Genomic DNA, 22,695 nt, shown 5'->3' with positions numbered 1-22,695 from the left:
TCAATAAACAGTGGCCAGGATTAGTTACCATAAGCCTTGCATCATGTCTGAGAATATCTTTTTTTGTGTGTATGTGTGTGTGACAGAGACAGAGAGAGGGACAGAGAGGGACAGACAGACAGGAAGGGAGAGAGATGAGAAGCATCAATTCTTAATTAGGGCACCTTAGTTGTTCATTGATTGCTTTTTCATATGTGCCTTGACCGGGGGGCTATAGCAGAGCAAGTGACCCCTTGCTCAAGCCAGTGACTTTGGGGTCAAGCTGGTGAGCCTTGCTAAAACCAGATGAGCCTGTGCTCAAGCTGACGACCTCGGGGTTTGGAACCTGGGTCCTCCGCATCCCAGTCCGATGCTCTATCCACTGCGCCACCACCTGGTCAGGCTAAAGCTCTTTATTCTTATGAAGATATTTAATTCTCCTACAAAGTGGGTGTTTGCATCCCCATTTCAGGGGTGATAAAACAGGCTTAGAAAGGTTATGTATCAGTTCACACAGACGGCGAGTGGTGGGGGTAGTATTAACACCTGAGGGGCTGACTCCAGCGCCCGCGTTTCCCACCCCTGAGCAGGGTAGGAAGCAGCTACACCAGAGCATTTCTCTCCCTGAGCTATGAGTGCTCACACAGATCCAGTTCTCAGACCCCCAGCTGACAATCTTTCCATCCTGAGCCACGGTCAGTGGGAGGGACAGTCGCTCTCCCAGACCTGCAGGTTGCCCTGGTAACCTGTCCACCAAGCCTAACTCCGAGGGTAGAGCTCCCACTTCAGCTTTAATCAGGGGGCATGAGTTCATCTGAGAAATGAATCATGTAGAACCAAACTGGTATTATATGTAATGCCAATTATGTATAGGTTTCCTCCTGGGTTTGGGGGGGTTATATGGTTTGCTTTTTACTTTTCGATAATTTCTATAAACTGAGGATATAAATTATATAAATTAGTTCATGCAGATTATATAAAACCTTGAAGAGGCCCCAAATCTAGAATTCCTGAACTAAAAATAGACAGCATTTTTCCTTCTAGAATTGAGCACACTATTTCTCTGAGTCCTCCGCTGTGGATTTATTGTGTATCCTGAATGCTTCCTGACCCTGAAGAAGACTCTACAGGGGACGGGCTGGCGTTGACCAGGAAGGCCTGTCTGTCTTCCTTGTCCACAGAATTAGATGCTATTATCACGTAATCTTGGCAGACAGAACAGAGTACACATCCTATAATAGGCACTTGCCTACATCGATTCCTAGGGAGAGCATGGGAAAATTCATTGAGTGCCTCCTGAGCTGTGCTAGATACCGCTGTATTCCACATCTCATTTGTATCACTTAGGGTCCTTGGTGCCAAGCATCACACACCCACCTGGGAAGGCCTGGAGAACCACGCTGTTCTCATATGGTAGCCACTAGACACTAGCCACTAGACACATGTCACTATTTACATTTAAATTAATCACAGTTAAATAAAATTTAAAATTCAGTGTCTCAGTGGAACTAGCCACATTCCAAGTGCTCAAGAGCCATATGTTGCTAGTGGCTACCATACCGGATAGTATGGCACTGAGGGATTTCTGCATCTTAGCTACAGTATATTCTAGAACATTTCCATCATCACACAGTTCCATTGGTCAGTGCTGCTTCAGAATGACTGGTCCTGCTGCCCCGGAAACTGAGGTTGCCAGGTCTGCGTGCCTCCCGCTTGAACCTATCATGGCTTCTGATTCTAAATCTGGATGAGTGTGTATGATTGGTAGAGCCTCAGTCACATGCTCATGCCTAGTTGCAAGGGAGTCTCGGAGAGAAGGGATGCTGCTTTCTTTTTTTTTTTTTTTCCTGAAGCTGGAAACGGGGAGAGACAGTCAGACAGACTCCCGTATGCGCCCGACCGGGATCCACCCGGCACGCCCACCAGGGGTGATGCTCTGCCCACCAGGGGGCGATGCTCTGCCCCTCCGGGGCGTCGCTCTGCCGCAACCAGAGCCACTCTAGTGCCTGGGGCAGAGGCCAAGGAGCCATCCCCAGCGCCCGGGCCATCTCTGCTCCAATGGAGCCTTGGCTGCGAGAGGGGAAGAGAGAGACAGAGAGGAAGGAGGGGGGATGGAGAAGCAAATGGGCGCTTCTCCTCTGTGCCCGGCCGGGAATCGAACCCGGGTCCCCCGCACGCCAGGCCGACACTCTACCGCTGAGCCAACCAGCCAGGGCTCTTCTGTCTTTTTAAAGAAGAAAAAAAAATCTTAGGGTAATGGAAAAATCTGTATTTAAAGCGTTTAAGTTAGGCCCTGGCCGGTTGGCTCAGAGGTAGAGCATCGAACTCGGGTCCCCTGCACGCCAGGCCGATGCTCTACCTCTGAGCCAACCGGCCAGGGCCTTTTTTTTTTTTTTTTTTTTAATAAATTTTTATTAATGTTAATGGGGTGACATCAATAAATTAGGGTACATATATTCAAGGAAAACATGTCCATGTTACCTTGTCATTCAATTATGTTGCATACCCATCTCCCAGAGTCAGATTGTCCTCCGTCACCCTCTATCTAGTTTTCTTTGTGCCCCTCCCCCTCCCCCTTCCCCTCTCCCTCCTTCCCTCCCGCGCCCCCCCTCACCCCCACCCCCGGTAACCACCACACTCTTGTCCATGTCTCTTAGTCTTGTTTTTATGTCCCACCAATGTATGGAATCATATAGTTCTTGTTTTTTTCTGATTTACTTATTTCACTCCTTATAATGTTATCAAGATCCCACCATTTTGTTGTAAATTATCTGATGTCATCATTTCTTATGGCTGAGAAGTATTCCATAGTGTATATGTGCCACATTTCTTTATCCAGTCTTCAATTGAAGGGTTTTTTGGTTGTTTCCATGTCTTAGCCACTGTGAACAATGCTACAGTGAACATGGGGCTGCATGTGTCTTGACATATCAATGTTTCTGAGTTTTGGGGGTATATACCCAGTAGAGGGATTGCTAGGTCATAAAGTAGTTCTATTTTCAGTTTTTTGAAGAAGCACCATAATTTCTTCCATAATGGTTGTACTACTTTACAGTCCCACCAACAGTGAATGAGGGTTCCTTTTTCTCCACAGCCTCTCCAACACTTGCTATTACCTGTCTTGTTGATAATAGCTAATCTAACAGGTGTGAGATGGTATCTCATTGTAGTTTTGATTTGCATTTCTCTAATAACTAATGAAAATGAGCATCTTTTCATATATCTGTTGGCCATTTGTATTTCTTCCTGGGAGAAGTGTCTGTTCATGTCCTCTTCCCATCTTTTCATTGGATTGTTTGTTTGTTGTTGAGTTTTATGAGTTCTTTGTAAATTTTGGATATTAGGCCCTTATCTGAGCTGTTGTTTGAAAATAACATTTCCAATTTAGTTGGCTGTCTGTTTATTTTGTTGTCAGTTTCTTTTGCTGAGCAAAAGCTATTCAGTCTGATGTAGTCCCATTCATTTATCTTTGCCTTCACTTCTCTTGCCTTTGGAGTCAAATTCATAAAATGCTCTTTAAAACCCAGGTCCATGAGTTTAGTACCTATGTCTTCTAATATGTACTTTATTGTTTCAGGTCTTATATTTAGGTCTTTGATCCATTTTGAATTAATTTTAGTACAAGGGGACAAACTGTAGTCGAGTTTCATTCTTTTGCATGTGGTTTTTCAGTTTTCCCAGCACCATTTGTTGAAGAGGCTTTCTTTTCTCCATTGTGTGTTGTTGGCCCCTTTATCAAAAATTATTTGACCATATATATGTGGTTTTATTTCTTCACTTTCTATTCTGTTCCATTGATCTGAGTGTCTATTTTTCTGCCAATACCATGCTGTTTTGATTGTCGTGGCCCTATAATATAGTTTGAAGTCAGGTATTATAATGCCCCCAGTTTCATTCTTCTTCCTCAGGATTGCTTTGGCTATTTGGGGTTTTTTATAGTTCCATATAAATCTGATGATTTTTTGTTCCATTTCTTTAAAAAATGTCATAGGAATTTTGATGGGAATTGTATTAAATTTATAAATTGCTTTGGGTAATATGGCCATTTTGATTATATTTATTCTTCCTATCCAAGAACAAGGAATATTTTTCTATCTCATTGTGTCTTTTTCAATTTCTCTTAACAATGCTTTGTAGTTTTTGTTATATAGGTCCTTTACATTCTTTTTATGATTATTCCTAGGTATTTTATGGTTTTTGTGGCAATCGTGAAGGGGATTTTTTTTTTTAGTTCGTTTTCTAATATTTCATTGTTGACATATAGAAAGGCTATGGACTTAGGTAAGTTAATATTGTACCTGCGACCTTACTGTATTGGTTTATTGTTTCTAGTAATCTTTTTGTGGAGTCTTTGGGGTTTTTGATATATAGGATCATATCATCTGCAAAAAGTGATACCTTTACTTCTTCTTTTCTGATATGGATGCCTTTTATTTCATTCTCTTGTCTGATTGCTCTGGCCAGAACTTCTAGCACCACGTTAAATAAGAGTGGAGAGAGTGGACAACCCTGTCTTGTTCCTGATTTAAGGTAGAAAGTCCTCAGTTTTATGCCATTTAATATGATGTTGGCTGATGGTTTATCATATATGGCTTTTATCATGTTGAGATATTTTCCTTCTATACCCATTTTGTTGAGAGTCTTAAACATAAAGTTGTATTGTATTTTATCAAATGCCTTTTCTGCAACTATTGATAAGATCATGTGATTTTTGTTCTCTGTTTTGTTGATATGGTGTAGTACGTTAACCGTTTTGCATATGTTGAACCATCCTTGAGATTCTGGGATGAATCCCACTTGATCATGATGTATTATATTTTTTAACATGTTGTTGTATTTGATTTGCCAGTATTTTGTTTAGTATTTTAGCATCTGTATTCATTAGAGATATTGGTCTGTAGTTTTCTTTTTTTGTGTTGTCCTTGCCAGGTTTCGGTATGAGGGTTATGTTGGCCTCATAAAATGTGTTTGGAAGTATTGCTTCTTCTTCAATTTTTTGGAAGACTTTGAGTAGAATAGGAACCAAGTCTTCTTTGAATGTTTGATAGAATTCACTAGTATAACCGTCTGGACCTGGACTTTTTTGGGGGGGAGGTTTTTAATAGTTTTTTCTATTTCCTCCCTGCTAATTGGTCTGTTTAGGCTTTCTGCTTCTTCATGACTCAGTCTAGGAAGGTTGTATTGTTCTAAGAATTTATCCATTTCTTCTAGATTGTTGAATTTGGTGGCATACACTTTTTCATAGTATTCGACAATAATTTTTTGTATATCTATGATTGTCTGTGGTGATTTCTCCTCTTTCATTTTACATTTTGTTTATATGAGTCTCTTTTTTCCTTGATGAGTCTTGCCAAGGGTTTGTCAATTTTGTTTATCTTTTCAAAGAACCAGCTCCTTGTTTTATTAATTTTTTCTATAGTTTTTTGTTCTCTATTTTATTTATTTCTGCTCTGATTTTTATTATCTCCTTTCTTTGGCTGGTTTTGGGTTGTCTTTGTTCTTCTTTTTCTAGTTCCTTAAGGTGTGAAGTTAAGTGGTTCACTTGGGCTCTCTCTTGTTTGTTCATATAGGCCTGAAGTGATATGAATTTCCCTCTTATTACTGCTTTTGCTGCATCCCAGAGATTCTGATATGTCATATTGTCATTTTCATCTGTCTGTATATATCTTTTGATCTCTGCGCTTATTTCTTCTTTGACCCATTCATTTTTTAAAAGTCTGTTGTTTAGTTTCCACATTTTTGTGGGGTTTTTTCACTCTATTTTGCAGTTGAATTCTAGTTTCAAGGCTTTATGATCAGAAAATATGCTTGGTATAATTTCAAATTTTCTGTATTTGCTGATGTTATCTTTGTGGCCTAACATATGGTCAATTCTTGAAAATGTTCCGTGTACACTAGAGAAAAATGTATACTCTGTCGGTTTAGGATGAAGTGTCCTATAGATGTTTATCATATCCAGGTGCCCCAGTGTTTCGTTTAAAGCCAATATATCTTTATTGATTCTCTGTTTGGATGACCGATCTAGAGCCGTCAGTGGTGTATTGAGGTCTCCAAGTATGATTGTATTTTTGTCAGTTTTTGTTTTTAGGTCAATAAGTAGCTGTCATATATTTTGGTGCTCCTTGGTTTGGTGCATATATATTAAGGATTGTTATGTCTTCTTGATTCAGTGTTCCCTTAATCATTATGAAATGACCATTTTTGTCTCTGAGTACTTTTTCTGTCTTTTAGTCAGCATTATTAGATATGAGTATTGCTACACCTGCTTTTTTTTGGATGTTATTTGCTTGGAATATTGTTTTCCAGCCATTCACTTTGAATTTGTTTTTATCCTTGTTGCTTAGATGTGTTTCTTGTAGGCAGCATACAGTTGAATTTTCTTTTTTAATCCATTCTGCTACTCTGTGTCTTTTTATTAGTAACTTTAATCCATTTGCATTTAGTATAATTATTGACACTTGTGGGTTCCCTATTGCCATTTTATAAATTGCTTTCTGTTAGTTTTGTATCTTGTTTGATTCTTCTCTTCTGTTTTTCTATCATTTGTTTTTGTTTGTGTTCCATACTTCTTTCTTCTGTTGCTACCTTTTTAAAGTCATGTGCTTCTGTGGTGGTTTTTTCAAGTGTGGTTACCATTATGTAATGAAAAGGGTACCTACCATATTCATTGTAGTACCATAGCTTATGAGTGTTTCTGCGCTTCATCGTCCTTTGCTACTATTAATCTCCATCCTCTCCCCTTTTTTTTTGTTTTTGTTGTCACAGTTTAAATTTGGTCTTATTGTGTTCTTGGTGGAGCTGTTGCTGGTGGTTTTGTGTGTTTTTTTTTTTGCTCTTTGAATCTTTTTGGAAATCCCCCTTTAGTATTTCCTGAAGTAGGGGCTTTCTGATGATAAATTCCTTCATCTTTTCTGTATTTGTGAATGTTTTTATTTCTCCTTTGTACTTGAAGGATAGCTTTGATGGGTATAGTATTCTTGGCTGAAAGTTCCTCTCTTTCAGGGCTTTAAATATTGGGGTCCACTCTCTTCTAGCTTGTAGAGTTTCTGCTGAGAAATCTGATGATAATCTAATAGGCCTTCCTTTATATGTTGTATTCTTCTTTTCCCTGGCTGTCTTGAGAATTTTTCTTTGTCGTTGGTTTGTGCCATCTTCATTATGATGTGCCTTGGAGTAGGTTTGTTGTGGTTAAGAAAGCTCGGTGTTCTGTTTTCTTCTTGAATTTGAGGCTTTAGTTCTTTCCACGGGCTCGGGAAGTTCTCGTCTATTATTTGTTTGAATATATTCTCCATTCCATTTTCTCTCTCTTCTCCCTTTGATATACCTATTATTCTTATGTTATACTTTTTGATGGAGTCAGACAATTCTTGTAGGGCTTTCTCATTTTTTTAAATTTTTGAGTCTCTTTCTTTTTCTCTCAGCTGTGCCTCAAGTTGCTTGTCTTCTATTTCACTAATCCTATCTGGCCTGTTCTATTAGCTAAGCCTGTTCTATTAGCTAGGCTTGTTACCTCGTTTTTCAGCTCGTGAATTGAGTTTTTCATCTCTGTTTGATTGTTTTTATAGTTTCAATTTCCTTGGTAATATATTCTTTGTGTTCATTGAGTTGTTTTCTGAGCTCCCTAAATTGACTTTCTGTGTTTTCTTGTATATCTCTGAGTATTTTTAGGATTTCTATTTTAAATTCTTGTCATTTAACTCCAAGGTTTCCAATATATTAAATTTTTTCTCCATAGATTTTTCCACATCTATCTGTGTTACTTCTCTATCTTTTGTATCCATGATATTCGATTTCCTTTTTCTTTTATTTTTTTTTATTATTATTAATTTTAGAGAGGAGAGGGAGAGACAGAGGGAGAGAGAGAGAGTAGAGACAGAGAGAGATAAGGGGGGAGGAGCTGGAAGCATCAACTCCCATATGTGCCTTGACCAGGCAAGCCCAGTGTTTCGAACTGGTGACCTCAGCATTTCCAGGTTGACGCTTTATCCACTGCGCCACCACAGGTCAGGCCGATTTCCTTTTCTCAATGGCATCTGAGGGTGGTTTTGTTGATAATATTAATGAGAATTAATAAAGAATAAAAAGTTAAAAAAATTAAAAATTAAAAAGTTAAAAAAAAAGAAAAATAATTTGGAAAAAAAACCCCACAAAACAACCAAAAATAATTTATTATTTCCCCCCCTTTTCTTTCTTCTCTTCCCCTCCTCTACCTCCCTCCTTAGGAAAATATCGTGATGACCTGTGAATTATATTCTGCTAAATGGAACAAAAACTGCCTATAAGGGAGGGGCTGAGTTGAGGGGAAGTGTTCAAGGGTCAAGAAAGGAAGTAGGGACCCACAAAATGCAAAAAAGGAAAAAATCTGGGTCAAGTATAAAATGATTTGCTTGTAAGTGATGGTCAACTAAGAGATATAATGAGAGGGATAAAAGGGAAACAGGAAAAAGGAAAAAAAATATCTATTGTATTAAGTGGAGCAAAGACTAAATATAATGGAGATCCTGGTTTGGGAGGAATGCTAATGAGTTAAAAAGCAAAGTAAAAAGCACCCAAAATGCCACACAAAAAAAACCAAACTTGAGTCCCAAATTAAATAATTTGTTCCTGATTGAGGATTGAGTGAGAGGAAAAGTAACAGGAAAAAGGAAGAAACTAATAGAAAGGGAGAAATAATAAAAAGGGGAAAAGGAAAGGAAGAAAAACTAAAAAGAAAAGAAAATAAACAAAAAGAGAGAGAGCGAGTTAAGGGTTTTGGAGTGTAACCCTCATGGAGGGTAAGGAAGAAGAAAAGAAATAAAATGTAACACTTATGGGTAGTGTAGTTCAAGAAAAGGAAAGAATAAGATGGGCAGAGAATAAAAGGACCAAGGTGGAGGAAATAGAAATAATAATAATAAAGGCAAGAAGATAAAAGAAACAAAAGAAAAAAATAGTGGAACAAGTTATAAAGTCTGTGGATCTTTCTTGATTTTGAGAGGTTAATTTCTTCCTTTTTCTTTTCTCTCCCTCTTCCTGGTCGGTGACTCTGTACCCCAGGCTCTGCCCCTGTGGCACGCTTAGGTAGGGATTTGCAGTTGATGAGACTCTATGGCAGGGGTCCCCAAACTACGGCCCGCGGGCCACATGCGGCCCCCTGAGACCATTTATCCAGCCCGCTACACTTCCGGAAGGGGCACCTCTTTCATTGGTGGTCAGTGAGAGGAGTAAAGTATGGTGTCGCTCATGTACAGTACTACTTCCGGTGACGTGGGACGTATGCGTCATGGCTCCGGAAGCGCATCCTATCACTTGTTAGGGCTAGCAGTGACAAATATGGATCTGGACATTGACTATCTCATTAGCCAAAAGCAGGACCATAGTTCCCATTGAAATACTGGTCAGTTTGTTGATTTAAATTTACTTGTTACTTATTTTAAATATTGTATTTGTTCCCGTTTTGTTTTTTTACTTTAAAATAAGATATGTGCAGTGTGCATGGGGATTTGTTCATAGTTTTTTTTTTATAGTCCGGCCCTCCAATGGTCTGAGGGACAGTAAACTGGCCCCCTGTGTAAAAAGTTTGGGGACCCCTGCTCTATGGCAATGTCATATATTTGGCTTCAGTCTCATTGGTAGTCAAGGCTTGTTAGAGTTTGCAGGCTCCAACAATGAGAGAGTCTGTTTTCCCGGAGCCTCTCTCCTAGTCTCTCCTTCCTGAATTAGCAGCCTGGTGAACCAGCTATGAGGCTGCCGCTGCCTCTACCTGGGGAGTAAGAGGCTCAAGGAGCTGGAAAATCCCCACTCTATCTCCACTCAACGCAGGGCTCTGGGTAAGGTTCTGTCAGTCAGAGCCACCAGCGTAATCAGGCGTGGCTGGGAGCCAATTGCTCTCAAGGTGACTTTCTATGAGCCACCAGGCCTGTTCAGCACGCCTAGCACTCTGTGGGACCACTCTCCCCAGGCTTTCTGCACTTTGTAACCTGTTTTGGCTGGGAAGAAGATGCCCTAGTCTCTGCCTGCAGCACAGGTCTTAACATCTGCTAACTCCCTCTTTTTAGGGTATATCCCTGAGTATGAAAGCTCTGTCAATCAGAAGTTGCCCCCACCCCTTTAGCAAGAGGCACTAAAGAATATCACGCCTCTTGTCTTGGATCGCTGAACTGAGAAAGATCTTGTCAGAACCACGTAGGTCAGTTGGGAGGTGCGCAGACTGTGGATTAAGCTAATTTCAGCGATTGGATCCGCAGATGTGCTCCAGGACCGACTGCAAGCTGTCCGAGCGCCCCTCCCCTGACTCTTGATTGTTAGCTTGAATGGCTGGGTGAAGCACCCCGCCCGTGCAGAGAAGCTTGGGCGTAGGGAGGTTCACTTTGGCGCACTTCCCATGTGCCGCTGGTGGTTGGGGTGCTCTCCGCAGCAGGAGGCTGGGTCGCCTGCAGCATGCCCTCTGCTGGAATGCCCGCAGCATGTGGCGTGCTGACTGCTGGGACTCCCGTGGCGTGCAGTGCGCCAGCTGCTGGGACGCCTGCGGCGTGCGGCTCTCAGGCGGCTGGGATGCCTGCGGTGCACTGGCAGTTTCTCCCTGCATGCGGGCTCACTGCACGTGGGCTGACTCAACACAGGTACACTCTCTTCTCAGCTTGAACGAACGTCCCTGCTGCAGTTAGTTTCCTCTGCACCCTCAGCTCCCTTCCGACTCTCAGTTCCAAGTGAAAGCAGCCCCTTCGTCTTCAGTGTGTGGAACTCCCGAACGCTCCAAGGATAGAATTTTCTGTCTCTGGTTGATGAATTTGTTGAAATTTGGGGGAGATCTGTCGGCCGTGCTGCTCACAGCGCCATTTCCGTGATGTCACCGGGATGCTGCTTTCAAGAGGGCTCTGATGTATCAGAAGGAGGATTTCCCAAACACCTGGGGGAGGACCAGATTCTGAGCAGCCGAAAGGAATGACACCTCTCCGCTCCATGATCCCACCCTTATCTCAGACCTGTGGACAAGGGTTTTCCTATTACACAGAAGAGGAACCCAGGAGATTAAGTAACTGGAGCATCACACAGCTAAGAGATGACAGAGTTGGATGTGGATCAGGCTTGCCTGACTCCAAAGCCACTGGGATTTGTCCTCTGTCTATGTGATGTAACAAAATACACATTGCCCTGGGCCTTGGGGAGCAGCCTCCAGGTCCTCACCTGCCACTATCCAGTCACTTTTTTTTACCATGTATTGAAAGTGTACTCGGTATTTTGAGCAATGCAGAGATCCAGGAATCATGCATGCCCTTGAGGACCTTATGATCTGGTAGAAGGGACAAGACACACTCCCCATCACCAGACTCCAGTCAGTGAGTGTGAAGTGCTGTGTCTGGGGAAACAGACTCACTGTCAAACCTTAAAGGTATTACCCCAAACTATTCTAGGCCTCTGCTTTCTACTTTATACAATAATTATAAATGTGAATGATTTTCTTAAATTTTTTCCAAACTTCATTTTTATCAACTCCAAAAGTCCTCTTGGTTATTTAGAAATACGTTGTTTCATATTGGGACTTTTTCAGACACCTCTTTGCTACTGATTTCTAATTCAGTTCCCTTGTGGTCAAAGAATGGATTCTGTAATTTCACTCCTTTTCAGTTATTCACCATGTTTTATGGTGCAGATATGGTCTATTTTGGCGAATGGGCCTCTGGCGCTTGAAAAGAATATGGACCTGCTGCTGCTGGGTGGAGTGTTCTGTAAATGATGGTTAAGTTGTGTTGGCTGATAGTGTTGTTCAGGTCTTTTATTTTCTCACTGATTTTTCTCTACTTATTTTATTGATTATTGAAAAAGGAGTACTTCTCAAATTTAAATCCTCAAATTTTATATATCTCCTTAGCTTTTGCTTTATATACATTCAGATTTATTTATTAGATGTATAATATTTAAACTAAGAATTATTGTCTTTTTAATAAATTGGTCCTTTAATAATTTGTGACATATTCCTGTCCTGAAGTCTGCTTTGATAAAAATATGCATCTTCTATTTTTTTAATGGGTAGTGTTGCATAGTCTGTTTTAATCCATTTCTTTACTTTTGATCCACCTCTGTCTTTCCATCCAAATTGCTTTTATGGTATAGCTGGCTCTTACTCTTTCATTTATTTTGACAATCTCTGACTTTTGGAAGTAATTTAGACCAGTTACAATTAGGGTAATTATTGGTGTCTGCCATCTTGCTGTTTTTTTTTCTGTTTGCCATTTCTGTTCTCTTTTCTTTTTACCTCTTTTTTGTTTATTTTTGATTCATTTAATATTATTCTCTTTTTTATCTCTACTATTGACTGATTAGCTATCTTTTTTTTTTTTTTTCCATTTTTCCGATGCTGGAAACAGGGAGGCAGTCAGACAGACTCCCGCATGCGCCCGACCGGGATCCACCCGGCATGCCCACCAGGGGGCGATGCTCTACCCCTCTGGGGCATCACTCTGTTGCATCCAGAGCCATTCTAGCGCCTGAGGCAGAGGCCACAGAGCCACTCCCAGCGCCCGGGCCATCTTTGCTCCAATGGAGCCTCGGCTGCAGGAGGGGAAGAGAGAGACAGAGAGGAAGGAGAGGGGGAGGTGTGGAGAAGCAAATGGGCACCTCTCCTGTGTGCCCTGGCCGGGAATCGAACCTGGGACTCCTGCACGCCAGGCCAACGCTCTACCACTGAGCCAACCGGCCAGGGCTAGCTATCTTTTTTTGAGAAGTATGTGCTAGTGGTTGCTTTAGGATTTATAATAGGAATCTTAATTACTGTCTGCCATCAAATTCTATTATATTACTTCATATACATACATACATACAAACATTCATACATACATATGTGTGTGTGTGTGTGTGTGTGTGTGTGTGTGTGTGTGTGTGTATCATTCTGCCTTTAATATTTCCCTGAATCTGGGAATGTAGTTGGCTTTTTTACTTATAGGGCACTGAGAATTGTGTCAGTAATGCGCACTCTCTTTTCTTACTTGACACTACAAAACGTAAAGCCAGGGTTCTAACCTGCCCTTCCCCCATATGGAGCACACTTCATGGTATGCATTTAACACTTCTTTTGACTTTCTCTTGTATCTCTAATTTAAGTTCCCTTACAGTATTTTATGCCTCTCACAAGCTTCTTTGAACTGCTTTGGAAATAAGGCAGGACGTGTCCTGCCCGTGCTGTTGTGCCTTGGTGGCTAACTCTCCTACTCACCACTTAGGAAGTAGAAGCGCAGTTGGAGGAAGTGAGGAAGAAATCAGAAAATGAAATAAAGCAGCTGGAAGATGAGAAAGCGGCCCTCAGTGTGAAGCTCCAGAATTCTCTGCTCGAGGTAAGTCCCGAATCAGTGCAGGGAGAGAAGGGAGGCATGGTTCTGGGCCCGCGGAGCTTCTGGTTAACTGACACCCAGGAATCTCAGGAAACTGCCCTGACCTTACTATGTCCAGCATCCTTGGAAGAAACGAAAGGACTTCAGTGTGACAAGAAAGCTGTCTCCGGGGGCATAAAGTCAGCTGCAAGTAGCAGAGATCCTGAGTTATAGAGGCTTATCCAGGAGACGTTGAATGCCACACGCAAGAGAAGGAGGCAGAGGGCTGCTGGTGTTGATTCTGTCACTAAATGATGTCAAGCCTGGTAAAGCTGCGGTTCTCCTGACCGCCCCTTCATCCTGGCTTCGTCAGCTCTTCTGTGGGCACTAGACTTAAATACCATCAAAAAAATTTTTTAATTACATTTCCTGACTGCATTCATATAAAGACAAATTTAGCCAAGCTGTATTTGTTGTCTTCTGATTTACAAAAAAAGAAAAAAGAAAAAAAAAAAACATTTTCATGACCCCTAAAATATCATAGGCCCTAGGCACGGTGCCTTCTGGAAGGAATGGAGGGGTCGGCTGAGATTCCAAGTCTCTGTTTCCACTCCAGGTGGGAGGTCCAAATTTAAACCAGGAAACAGAGAGGGGCAGGGATGACGCCCTTCATCAGGCGTCAAAAAGCATTTGCGGAAGCCCGGCTGCCTCCTACTCCTGCAGCTACTGTATCTGCCCCGTGGCCATTGTATCTGCCCCGTGGCTATTGTATCTGCCCCGTGGCCATTGTATCTGCCCCGTGGCCCACCAGCGACAGCAGGGACTTAGCTGCCAGGCCTCCATGGTGGGGGCAGCAAGGAAGAAAGGGGTCAGGCTCTGGCTGTAGGCCAGATGAACAACAGAGTTTGCTTTATGGCCCTACCAGTCCAGACTACCCACAGACCAGGGTCAAAGTTTACAAGAGCTGCTCTGTCCATATTACTAGGGAGAAGGGGCTGGAAACAGGTTCACTCCTGAGCCTCATCAGACAAAAATAAAATTTTACAGAGGTTTCCCTGCTGCTTCCTCTGCCCTCCCTCATACCTTCTGGATGAACCCTGCACCGACCTGCCCGCGGGAGCCCATGAAATTGGTTCTTCAGCCCAGGCGTGCATCATGACCACCAGGGGGAGCTCTGAAGGATACAGAGCCGCGTGCAAAGCAATAACGGTGTTTAGGAAAATATACAGTGTGTCCGTCAAGTCATGGTGCACTTTTTGACCGGTCACAGGAAAGCAACAAAAGATGATAGAAATGTGAAATCTGTACCAAATAAAAGGAAAACTCTCCTAGTTTCATACCTATTCAGTGCAGTTCAATGTGGGCTCATGCACAGATTTTTTAGGGCTCCTTAGGTAGCTATCCCGTATAGCCTCTACAGACTCGTCACTGACTGATGGCCTACCAGAACGGGGTTTCTCCACCAAACTGCCGGTTTCCTTCAACTGCTTATCCCACCGAGTAATGTTATTCCTATGTGGTGGCGCTTCGTTATAAACGCGCAGATATTCACGTTGCACTTTGGTCATGGATTCGAATTTAGTGAGCCACAGAACACACTGAACTTTCCTCTGTACCATCCACATCTTGACTGGCATGGCCGTGGGCTGCTCCGCTGTATACACAGTGTTACGTCATCATCTGCGCACGCACACATGCTGCCACATCATTCTACAGGAACTGGGAGGGTTTTCCTTTTATTTGGTGCAGATTTCACATTTCTATCGTCTGTTGTTGCTTTCCTGTGACCGGTCAAAAGTGCACCAGGACTTTACGGACACATGGTATAACGGAGTTCGGTTCAGAGACATGCATGAGATTGCTACCATCAAGTTTGAAACAGTGGTTCTTTCTAAGAGGGAGAAAGGACGGTGGGTCAGGAGAAGCACAGGGGCTATAATGTGTTTGTGATGTGTTGTTTCTACAGCTGAGCAACGATACACACATTATGTTTTTTCTAAACATTTTTCTATTGCACAGATGATCATTTAAAAATAAAAAGCTCGAGCAGGCCATGCCTTAGACTTGATGTAGCAGGGGTTCTAGAGGTGCGGTCTTAGCGGGAAGCCCCTCTGTAGAGGTGTCTGTTCCATCGCAGCCCAGCAAAGAAACCTGTTTCTCTCTCCTTCCCTTTCTTCTTCTTTCCTTCTTTCCTCCTTTGCTCTCTCCTTTTTTCCTCCCTTCATCCCTGTCGATATCTTCCCATGGGATCTGGAGCACCGACTCTGCAGAGCTTAGGGAAGCTTCCTGGACGTGTGTGGGACTAGCCCGTTTCTACTTCTGACTAGGACACCTGGACCGTCACCTGACTATTTCTCTGAATGCCCCCCTTAGAACCACTCTCTTTAAAAATAACAATGATGAACCTTTGTTAAGCACTTACTCTAGTTAAGATACTGTCTGAGCGGTCTTACATGTATAAACTCTTAATCCTTACAACCACTGCACTATTAGTATCTCTGGTTTACAAATGAGAAGACTGAGGAACAGAGAGGTTAAATCACTTCCTCAAAGTCACACAGGTAACAAGTAGTGGATCTGAGACTCAACCCAGGTAGGGGACTCTAACGACCCCACTGTTAACCGCTGTGCTAACACTGTGTCTAGTACTTGCTGACTCGTTGATGACTGCCTATCATTCAGAACCCGAGTGTTTACAGATGACACCGCTGTGCTAACACTGTGTCTAGTACTTGCTGACTCGTTGATGACTGCCTATCATTCAGAACCCGAGTGTTTACAGATGACACCGCTGTGCTAACACTGTGTCTAGTACTTGCTGACTCGTTGATGACTGCCTATCATTCAGAACCTGAGTGTTTACAGATGACACCGCTGTGCTAACACTGTGTCTAGTACTTGCTGACTCGTTGATGACTGCCTATCATTCAGAACCCGAGTGTTTACAGATGACACCGCTGTGCTAACACTGTGTCTAGTACTTGCTGACTCGTTGATGACTGCCTATCATTCAGAACCTGAGTGTTTACAGATGACTAGCCCTGGCCCAGAGACTGACCATGGACAAGGGTCTTAGGCCTGCCCTCACCCTCCATTTCTTCTGCCACTCTAATGGCGTCATTATCTATTCACCCGCCTACCAAAGCCAGAAATGGAGGTCACACTTGACCACATCCTCGCTCCCGCTCTCCCATTTTCAGCCCGAGTCCCTGCCCTTCCCCACCGTCACAACCATCAACTGTCAGGTCCTTACGGTCTTCCCACTCAAGCCCTCGGTCCTCTCCCCTCTCTTTACACCAAGGTCTTGGTCAAGACCCTCAGATTGGATCACCGAGACTCTTTATTCCACCTGCCTGTAAAAAATCTCACAGGTCTCATTTAAATATTTCATAAGCCTTAGCGAGTTGCAGTTTAAGTAGTTGCATGATCTTTAGCCATTTCCTCCCCAAATATCCATTAGGCAAAGCCGAGGAGACGTTCCGACGGCCTTGCTGTTCCTCTCTGTCGGTCTCTAGGGCCCTGCGTCTCCCTGCCTCCACATCTCCCGGGCCAGCTGCTTCCAGCACCAGTGTTCTAAAACCCAGATCTGCTCAAGGCCCCACTCCTTTCACCCTCAACTCTGTAAATCCCGTGTTTTTCAAAGTTTGGACCCAACCTAACTCACTACAGTCACCCGCCAGCCCTCTGCCTCTTCCTGCCTACCGCGGGACACGGGACCTTCCTGCAGTCCTCACACAGCCTGGGGACCTTCCTGCAGTCCTCACACAGCCTGGGGACCTTCCTGCAGTCCTCACACAGCCTGTGCACCTCCCACCACCTCACCTGCTGGTTTTGCCGCTTGGAATGCCCTTGCTCACCCGGGCCACGAATGGATTTCTACCCATTCTTCGGTGCCCCTACAGCTGCCCTGGACTTAAACCTGCGCAGAGGTTACTGTTGTAAATTCTCTGCTGTAGGACCCAGTAGCACCTACCTCGTGGCGGTAAAGATTAGAAGAGTTCATGCTTGGGTCCTGGCCTGGCACAGAGCACACACACATCATGAATGGTACTATTACTGTTTTGTACACGCCTCTATTGAATGTTACTGTGATTATAAACATGGATGGGTCTTCTCCGTAAGGTGGCTGCCCTCTGAAGACGGGGACCATCTCTTATCTTACCAGGTTGCTCTAACACTCCTTCCCCGCCCTCCTCACACATAGCATGGTGCCCGAGGAGTATTGCTTTTGCTACGCAGATTTGTGGGCGGTGACTGAGTGTCCTTTCTGGTTATTGGCCTTGTTCTTCTCAAAGTCTGGAGCAGGGGAGTCTGTTTAATGACCCTTGACAATTAGTTGGTGAATACTAATTATACTTCAGGCTTTACAGTTTAATAGCACCTTCTAGCTACCTTCTCTCATATTAGCTGTACTGTATAATTAAGTATTGTTTCTTTTCATTGCCAATTAACTTTTATGAAAACTACCCTATAGCTCTAGTATAGACATATATATATCATATTTACATATGTAAAGCATTTCAAGGGAAGTGTGGAATCCTATAAACCTGCCTGGCTCCTCTTCTTCTGGAAAGACTGTATGGCTAGCTCATTAGAAATGGCCTTTCTGGACGCAGGTTTGGAATTTGTCTAACGGGGCGTTGTCCCAGGACCCATGGGCTTGGGAGAAGGGGTCCTCAGGCTAAAGAGCACGTCCCGGAGGGAGGACTTGGTCTCACTGCCGTGCACTTCTGTCCTTCTGTTTCAGGTTTTAAGGCTGGAAGAATTAATCCAACAGAGTAAGCTCTGTCCCCAAAGCGGTGAGGAGCAGCCCCAGGACCTGGGCTGCCAGCCCCGCCTCGCTTCCGAGACCCAGGTGAGCTCCAGCCCTCTCCGCTGTAATTAAGGGTATTGCTTTGTTCCAACACTTCAGCGTTCCCAGCGACACACACCGACGCTAACGGGCTTTTTTATTTCCCCCCTCAGAGTTGCCAAAATGCCTGAAAAAATAAATCACTACAAAGCCCTTCTGCACAAGCCACAAACAAAATAGAGTTCCCAGTAACTGTCCCTGTGGTTTGAGAAAGAACGAGGCTGTCAGATGACTCTCCTCTCTCTGTCTGAGAGCAGCCTGCCCAGCAGGTAAGGGGCCTCCACTCGAGAGGGGCCTCTGGTTCTGCTCAGCACGAAGCGTAACGGTCACAATAACGCCCCTTGCCGCCTCCCTCCCCATCCCTGATATCAGTGGACTCCCACACCAGTCCTCCCACCACGCTGCCCTTTCATGGACAGACAGATGGACAGACACAGCCCCAGAGCAGGGGCCAGTTCCTGTTTGTCTCTCTGTTCTGCTCTGGTAGGCTGGATAACCTTCCTAGGTTGTCATGGTGAACTACCACACACGTGGTGGCTTAAACCACAGATATGTATTGTTCCACCGTATTAGAGGCTAGATGTCCAAAATCAAGGTGTCGGAAGGGTTGGTTCCATCTGGAGGCTCTTGAGGGAGGTCCTATTCCAGCTTCTCTCCTCCTTGCCCCGCCCTGAGCTCAGTTTCCAGAGAGAAGTACCGACCCCTCGCTACATCGGGCTGGTGGGGGGGGGGGCTCAGTAAAAATCAATTCCCTCTAATTCAACCTTACAGGCACGTTATTTATTCCTCCCATGGTCGTTTGTGGAATCCTGGGATGTGCCAGCCTCTGAGCTCGATGTTACAGGGAAGAAATATGCAGAAACAAATAAGTTTAAAATGATGTGGACACTCAGTAATAGAATTAATCACCTGGTGCTGTGTTTTCTACTAGGCAACTCGTATGCACTTTGCAGGCATAGTTTGTTCTTCTAAAATACGCTGTCTTTATAATAGGTAATCCGGGTACATGGTACCAAGTTCAAAAGACAGAGTGAGTATGTAGTGAAAGCACGTTCCCTAGTTCCCTATCTAGTTGTTTTGTTTTATTTTTATTTCTTCTATATTTTTATTTCTCCTTGCAGAGCCATACTATACATATGCAGGCATTTTTTTCTCACAAATGATAGGATACTCTCCTGCACTCTGCTTTTTCTAACTTAAATTTTTATAGCTTAGAGATTTTAGCACATCAATACACTTCCATATTAACTTTATTAAAAAAACAAAAACAAAAAGAACAACTATCTGGTGTTCCCTTGAACAGAAAAACCATAATATAGTTACCCTTCTCCTACGGGGGATAGTTAGGTTGTTTCTGGCTTCTCTCTGTTGTAGAAGACGCCTCCATGACAGTAGGGAGCGGAGATCTGTAGAGGGAGGGGTACAACGTAGCCAGTGAGCCCTCCTCCCCCCAGCTTCAGACGCCTGGGTTCTTACTGGTGGGAAGTCTTGGACAAATGATTTGAAGTCTGCCTTGTTTAAGCTGCCTCATCTGTAAAATGGGGCTGATGGTGCCATCTGCCCCCCGGGTTTTGTGAGGACTCGATGAGTTCACATGTGTGCGTTGTTGGAAACAGCACCGGCACTTACAGAAATGCTCAGTAGGTACTAATTCTTTCCCTTGTTGAACTTGCTGGGTCCGATACATGAGCATTTTTGTTCTGTTTCCATAACAGCTGACATTCAATATTATGTCACTTTTAGTGGTGGTGTATGCATTTTTAACTTTGATTGACATGCCACACTGCCTCCCACTGTGGTGTCCCAATGCCCACTCCCACCAGCCGCCCATGTGAGTGCCTGCAGCCCCACCACCGACCTTGTCAGCACTGAGTTAAAAACTTTGTGAGCGTGGCCAGTTAGAGAAGGTTTGTAATATAATTCAAATACTGTTAGCAAGCCAACTCTAGGGCAGCCCCATGAGCCAAAGCCCTGCCCAGGCCCTGGAGGTCTGACATCCTACGGAAGTTCCCGGGGCCGCCTACACGCGTGTGAGCAGCCCGCTGCAGCAGCACGGACACGGCAAGGGGCAGGTCGGTCTGAAAAGCAGAGGCTCGGGGGTGCTTGAGCGACCCAGACTTGATCTGGGGCTAGAAACAGGGATGTCAGAACCGAGCGTAGGAGGACAGCTCCCCAGGGACATCCCTGCTGGATTGGGCGCTATAGAACTCAAGTTTGTTCAAGGCTCGGGATTTCTAGTTCCAGCCATTAGCTGTTCTGCCAAAGCATTTCAGTGAGTCAAAGAGATATAAATAACCCCGCCAGCTGAGAGCAGGCTCCCACTCCACTCTCAGGGTGTGCCGAGGGAAGGCTGCCAAGCCCCGGTGTGCCTCTGTCCCCACCACAGAGAGCTGGGACTTTCCTGAACCTTTCATCCCCGTCTCTCCTGTCTGGTCTCCTTGATTCTCTTAGAGACATAGTTTTACCTGTTGGTTCCCAGAAAGCCAGTTCAGCTTTGGTCACTCCGAAGGGAAACTTGTTTTTCCAGAAGACTCCTCTGGTGCCTGGGTCGCGCTGACCTTGGGGGCAACCAAGGCCAACATTTAACTAGATTCTTCTGCCTGCACACACTCCAGAAGAAAAAGGAATCGTTTGTCCTCATCGGTGTTCAAGCCGTTTCACCTGGACAAGTGTGTGGGTGCTGTGACTCCTCAAGGCACGAGCCTGGGCGCCAGGGTGACCGAGGCTCAGTCCCGGCCCTTGGAGAGCTCCAGTTCAAATAGGGAAGCCGCTATGGACTTAATCAGCCATGTGACAAATGCTGTAATAATGACAGGAAGAGGCTTGTGCAGCCCGTGTGGAGCAGGGGGGCTTCTGCCCAGGGAACCCAGTGACATCTGCCGCCACCTGCCTGGATAGTAAAGGTGCACAGGACTTCCCTAGGAGGGGACAGGGCAGGGGGAGGAGCATAGTGCCAGGACCCAAGGCGAAAACCCTGAGGCCGGTGGGAAGGGGGACGAGGGCATGCCAAAGCTGTCCCAGGCCTGAGCAGTGTCCCCTGCTCACGGGGGACCCTGTGTGGTTAACTGTGCAGCTGTCACCCTGTACCATACCTAGAGGGTCAATTGAATCCCAGGGTCAGCAGACAAAGGATCACTGAGCCCTTAAGTAACTGGCACCTGCGTGTCCTTAGGCCACAAGGGACCGCTACCCTCCCTCTGGTGTGGGAGAACAAGGTAGCTTCCCTGGGGCTCCGTCCCTTGGAGGGAGGCTGAGGTTTGCCAGACCCCAGAGGGCAGAGTACGGGGCAACAGCTCCTGCCTGAGGATTAGGACAGGGATTGCACCTCAGCCTTACCCCCCACCTGCGTGCGGATCAGGCGAGCCGAACGCCTCTCTGAGAGCAGTTTCCCCACCACTCCCAGTGGCCACACAGACGAGGCCCTGACTGTGAGCCAGGCACACAGCGCCAGGTGAGGAAACTGAGACCCGAAGAGCCGCTCCAGAGCCCATGCTCTAAGCCAGTGGTCCCCAACCTTTTTTGGGCCACAGACCAGTTTAATGTCAGAAAATATTTTCACGGACCGGCCTTTATGGTGGGACAGATAAATGTATCACGTGACCGAGACAAGCATCAAGAGTAAGTCTTAGACCAGAGGTCCCCAAACTACGTCCTGCGGGCCGCATGCGGCCCCCTGAGGCCATTTATCTGGCCCCCACCGCACTTCCAGAAGGGGCATCTCTTTCATTGGTGGTCAGTGAGAGGAGCATAGTTCCCATTGAAATACTGGTCAGTTTGTTGATTTAAATTTACTTGTTCTTTATTTTAAATATTGTATTTGTTCCCGTTTTGTTTTTTTACTTTAAAATAAGATATGTGCAGTGTGCATAGGGATTTATTCATAGTTTTTTTTATAGTCCGGCCCTCCAACAGTCTGAGGGACAGTGAACTGGTCCCCTGTGTAAAAAGTTTGGGGACCCCTGTCTTAGATGGATGTAACAGAGAGAATCTCGTCATTTTTAAAAAATAAAACATCATTCAGACTTAAATATAAATAAAACAGAAATAATGTAAATTATTTATTCTTTCTCTGTGGACCGGTACCAAATGGCCCACGGATCGGTACCAGTCCGCAGCCCGGAGGTTGAGGACCACTGCTCTAAGCCACTCTTCTGGTTTTCATTAGTAAAGTGGTGATGATAATCCCTGCCCTCCACAAACCCAGAGCCTGGTGGCCACGAAGGGAAGAAAACATGCAGGCACTTTTCAAAATCCCTGAATGCTCTATAAATGTAAGGTGACTTTACAGCATCTGCTACAGTCCCCTGTAATCACTTCAGCCAAACCCCATTGCATGAGGTGTTCTATTTTAAGATGTACATAATGCACCTTTGAAAGATTGTCCGCTGAACCTGAGAATGACTTTGAACACTCCCCCTTCCCAGAGCTTTCCGGGGTGTGTGTGTTTCTTTAACATGGGAACAGTCCGGAAGAGGTTAACTGCCTGGAAGACGAGAGAGCGGGAGGCCTAATGGGAACACAGGTTGAAAACAACCAGCCTTCTGCTTGGGGGCGGAGTAGGGAGGAGGCTTTGGCGGT

At 44.6% G+C, this 22,695-nt stretch overlaps 1 protein-coding gene across 1 annotated transcript in view; it reads left to right on the top strand.

The window, feature by feature from the left end:
- Nucleotides 1-22,695, top strand: part of FAM184B (family with sequence similarity 184 member B) — a 73,950-nt gene that overhangs the window by 26,990 nt on the left and 24,265 nt on the right. Inside the window, exons 6-7 of the mRNA XM_066384692.1 lie at nt 13,179-13,289; nt 18,013-18,120. Coding sequence (XP_066240789.1) covers nt 13,179-13,289; nt 18,013-18,120 — 219 coding nt within the window. The remainder of the gene's footprint in view (nt 1-13,178; nt 13,290-18,012; nt 18,121-22,695) is intronic.

Source organism: Saccopteryx leptura, chromosome 5 (assembly GCF_036850995.1).
Source record: "Saccopteryx leptura isolate mSacLep1 chromosome 5, mSacLep1_pri_phased_curated, whole genome shotgun sequence".
NCBI lineage: Eukaryota > Metazoa > Chordata > Mammalia > Chiroptera > Emballonuridae > Saccopteryx > Saccopteryx leptura.
The sequence above is the reverse complement of the archived record's forward strand: the minus strand, read 5'-3'. Positions and strand labels throughout refer to the sequence as shown.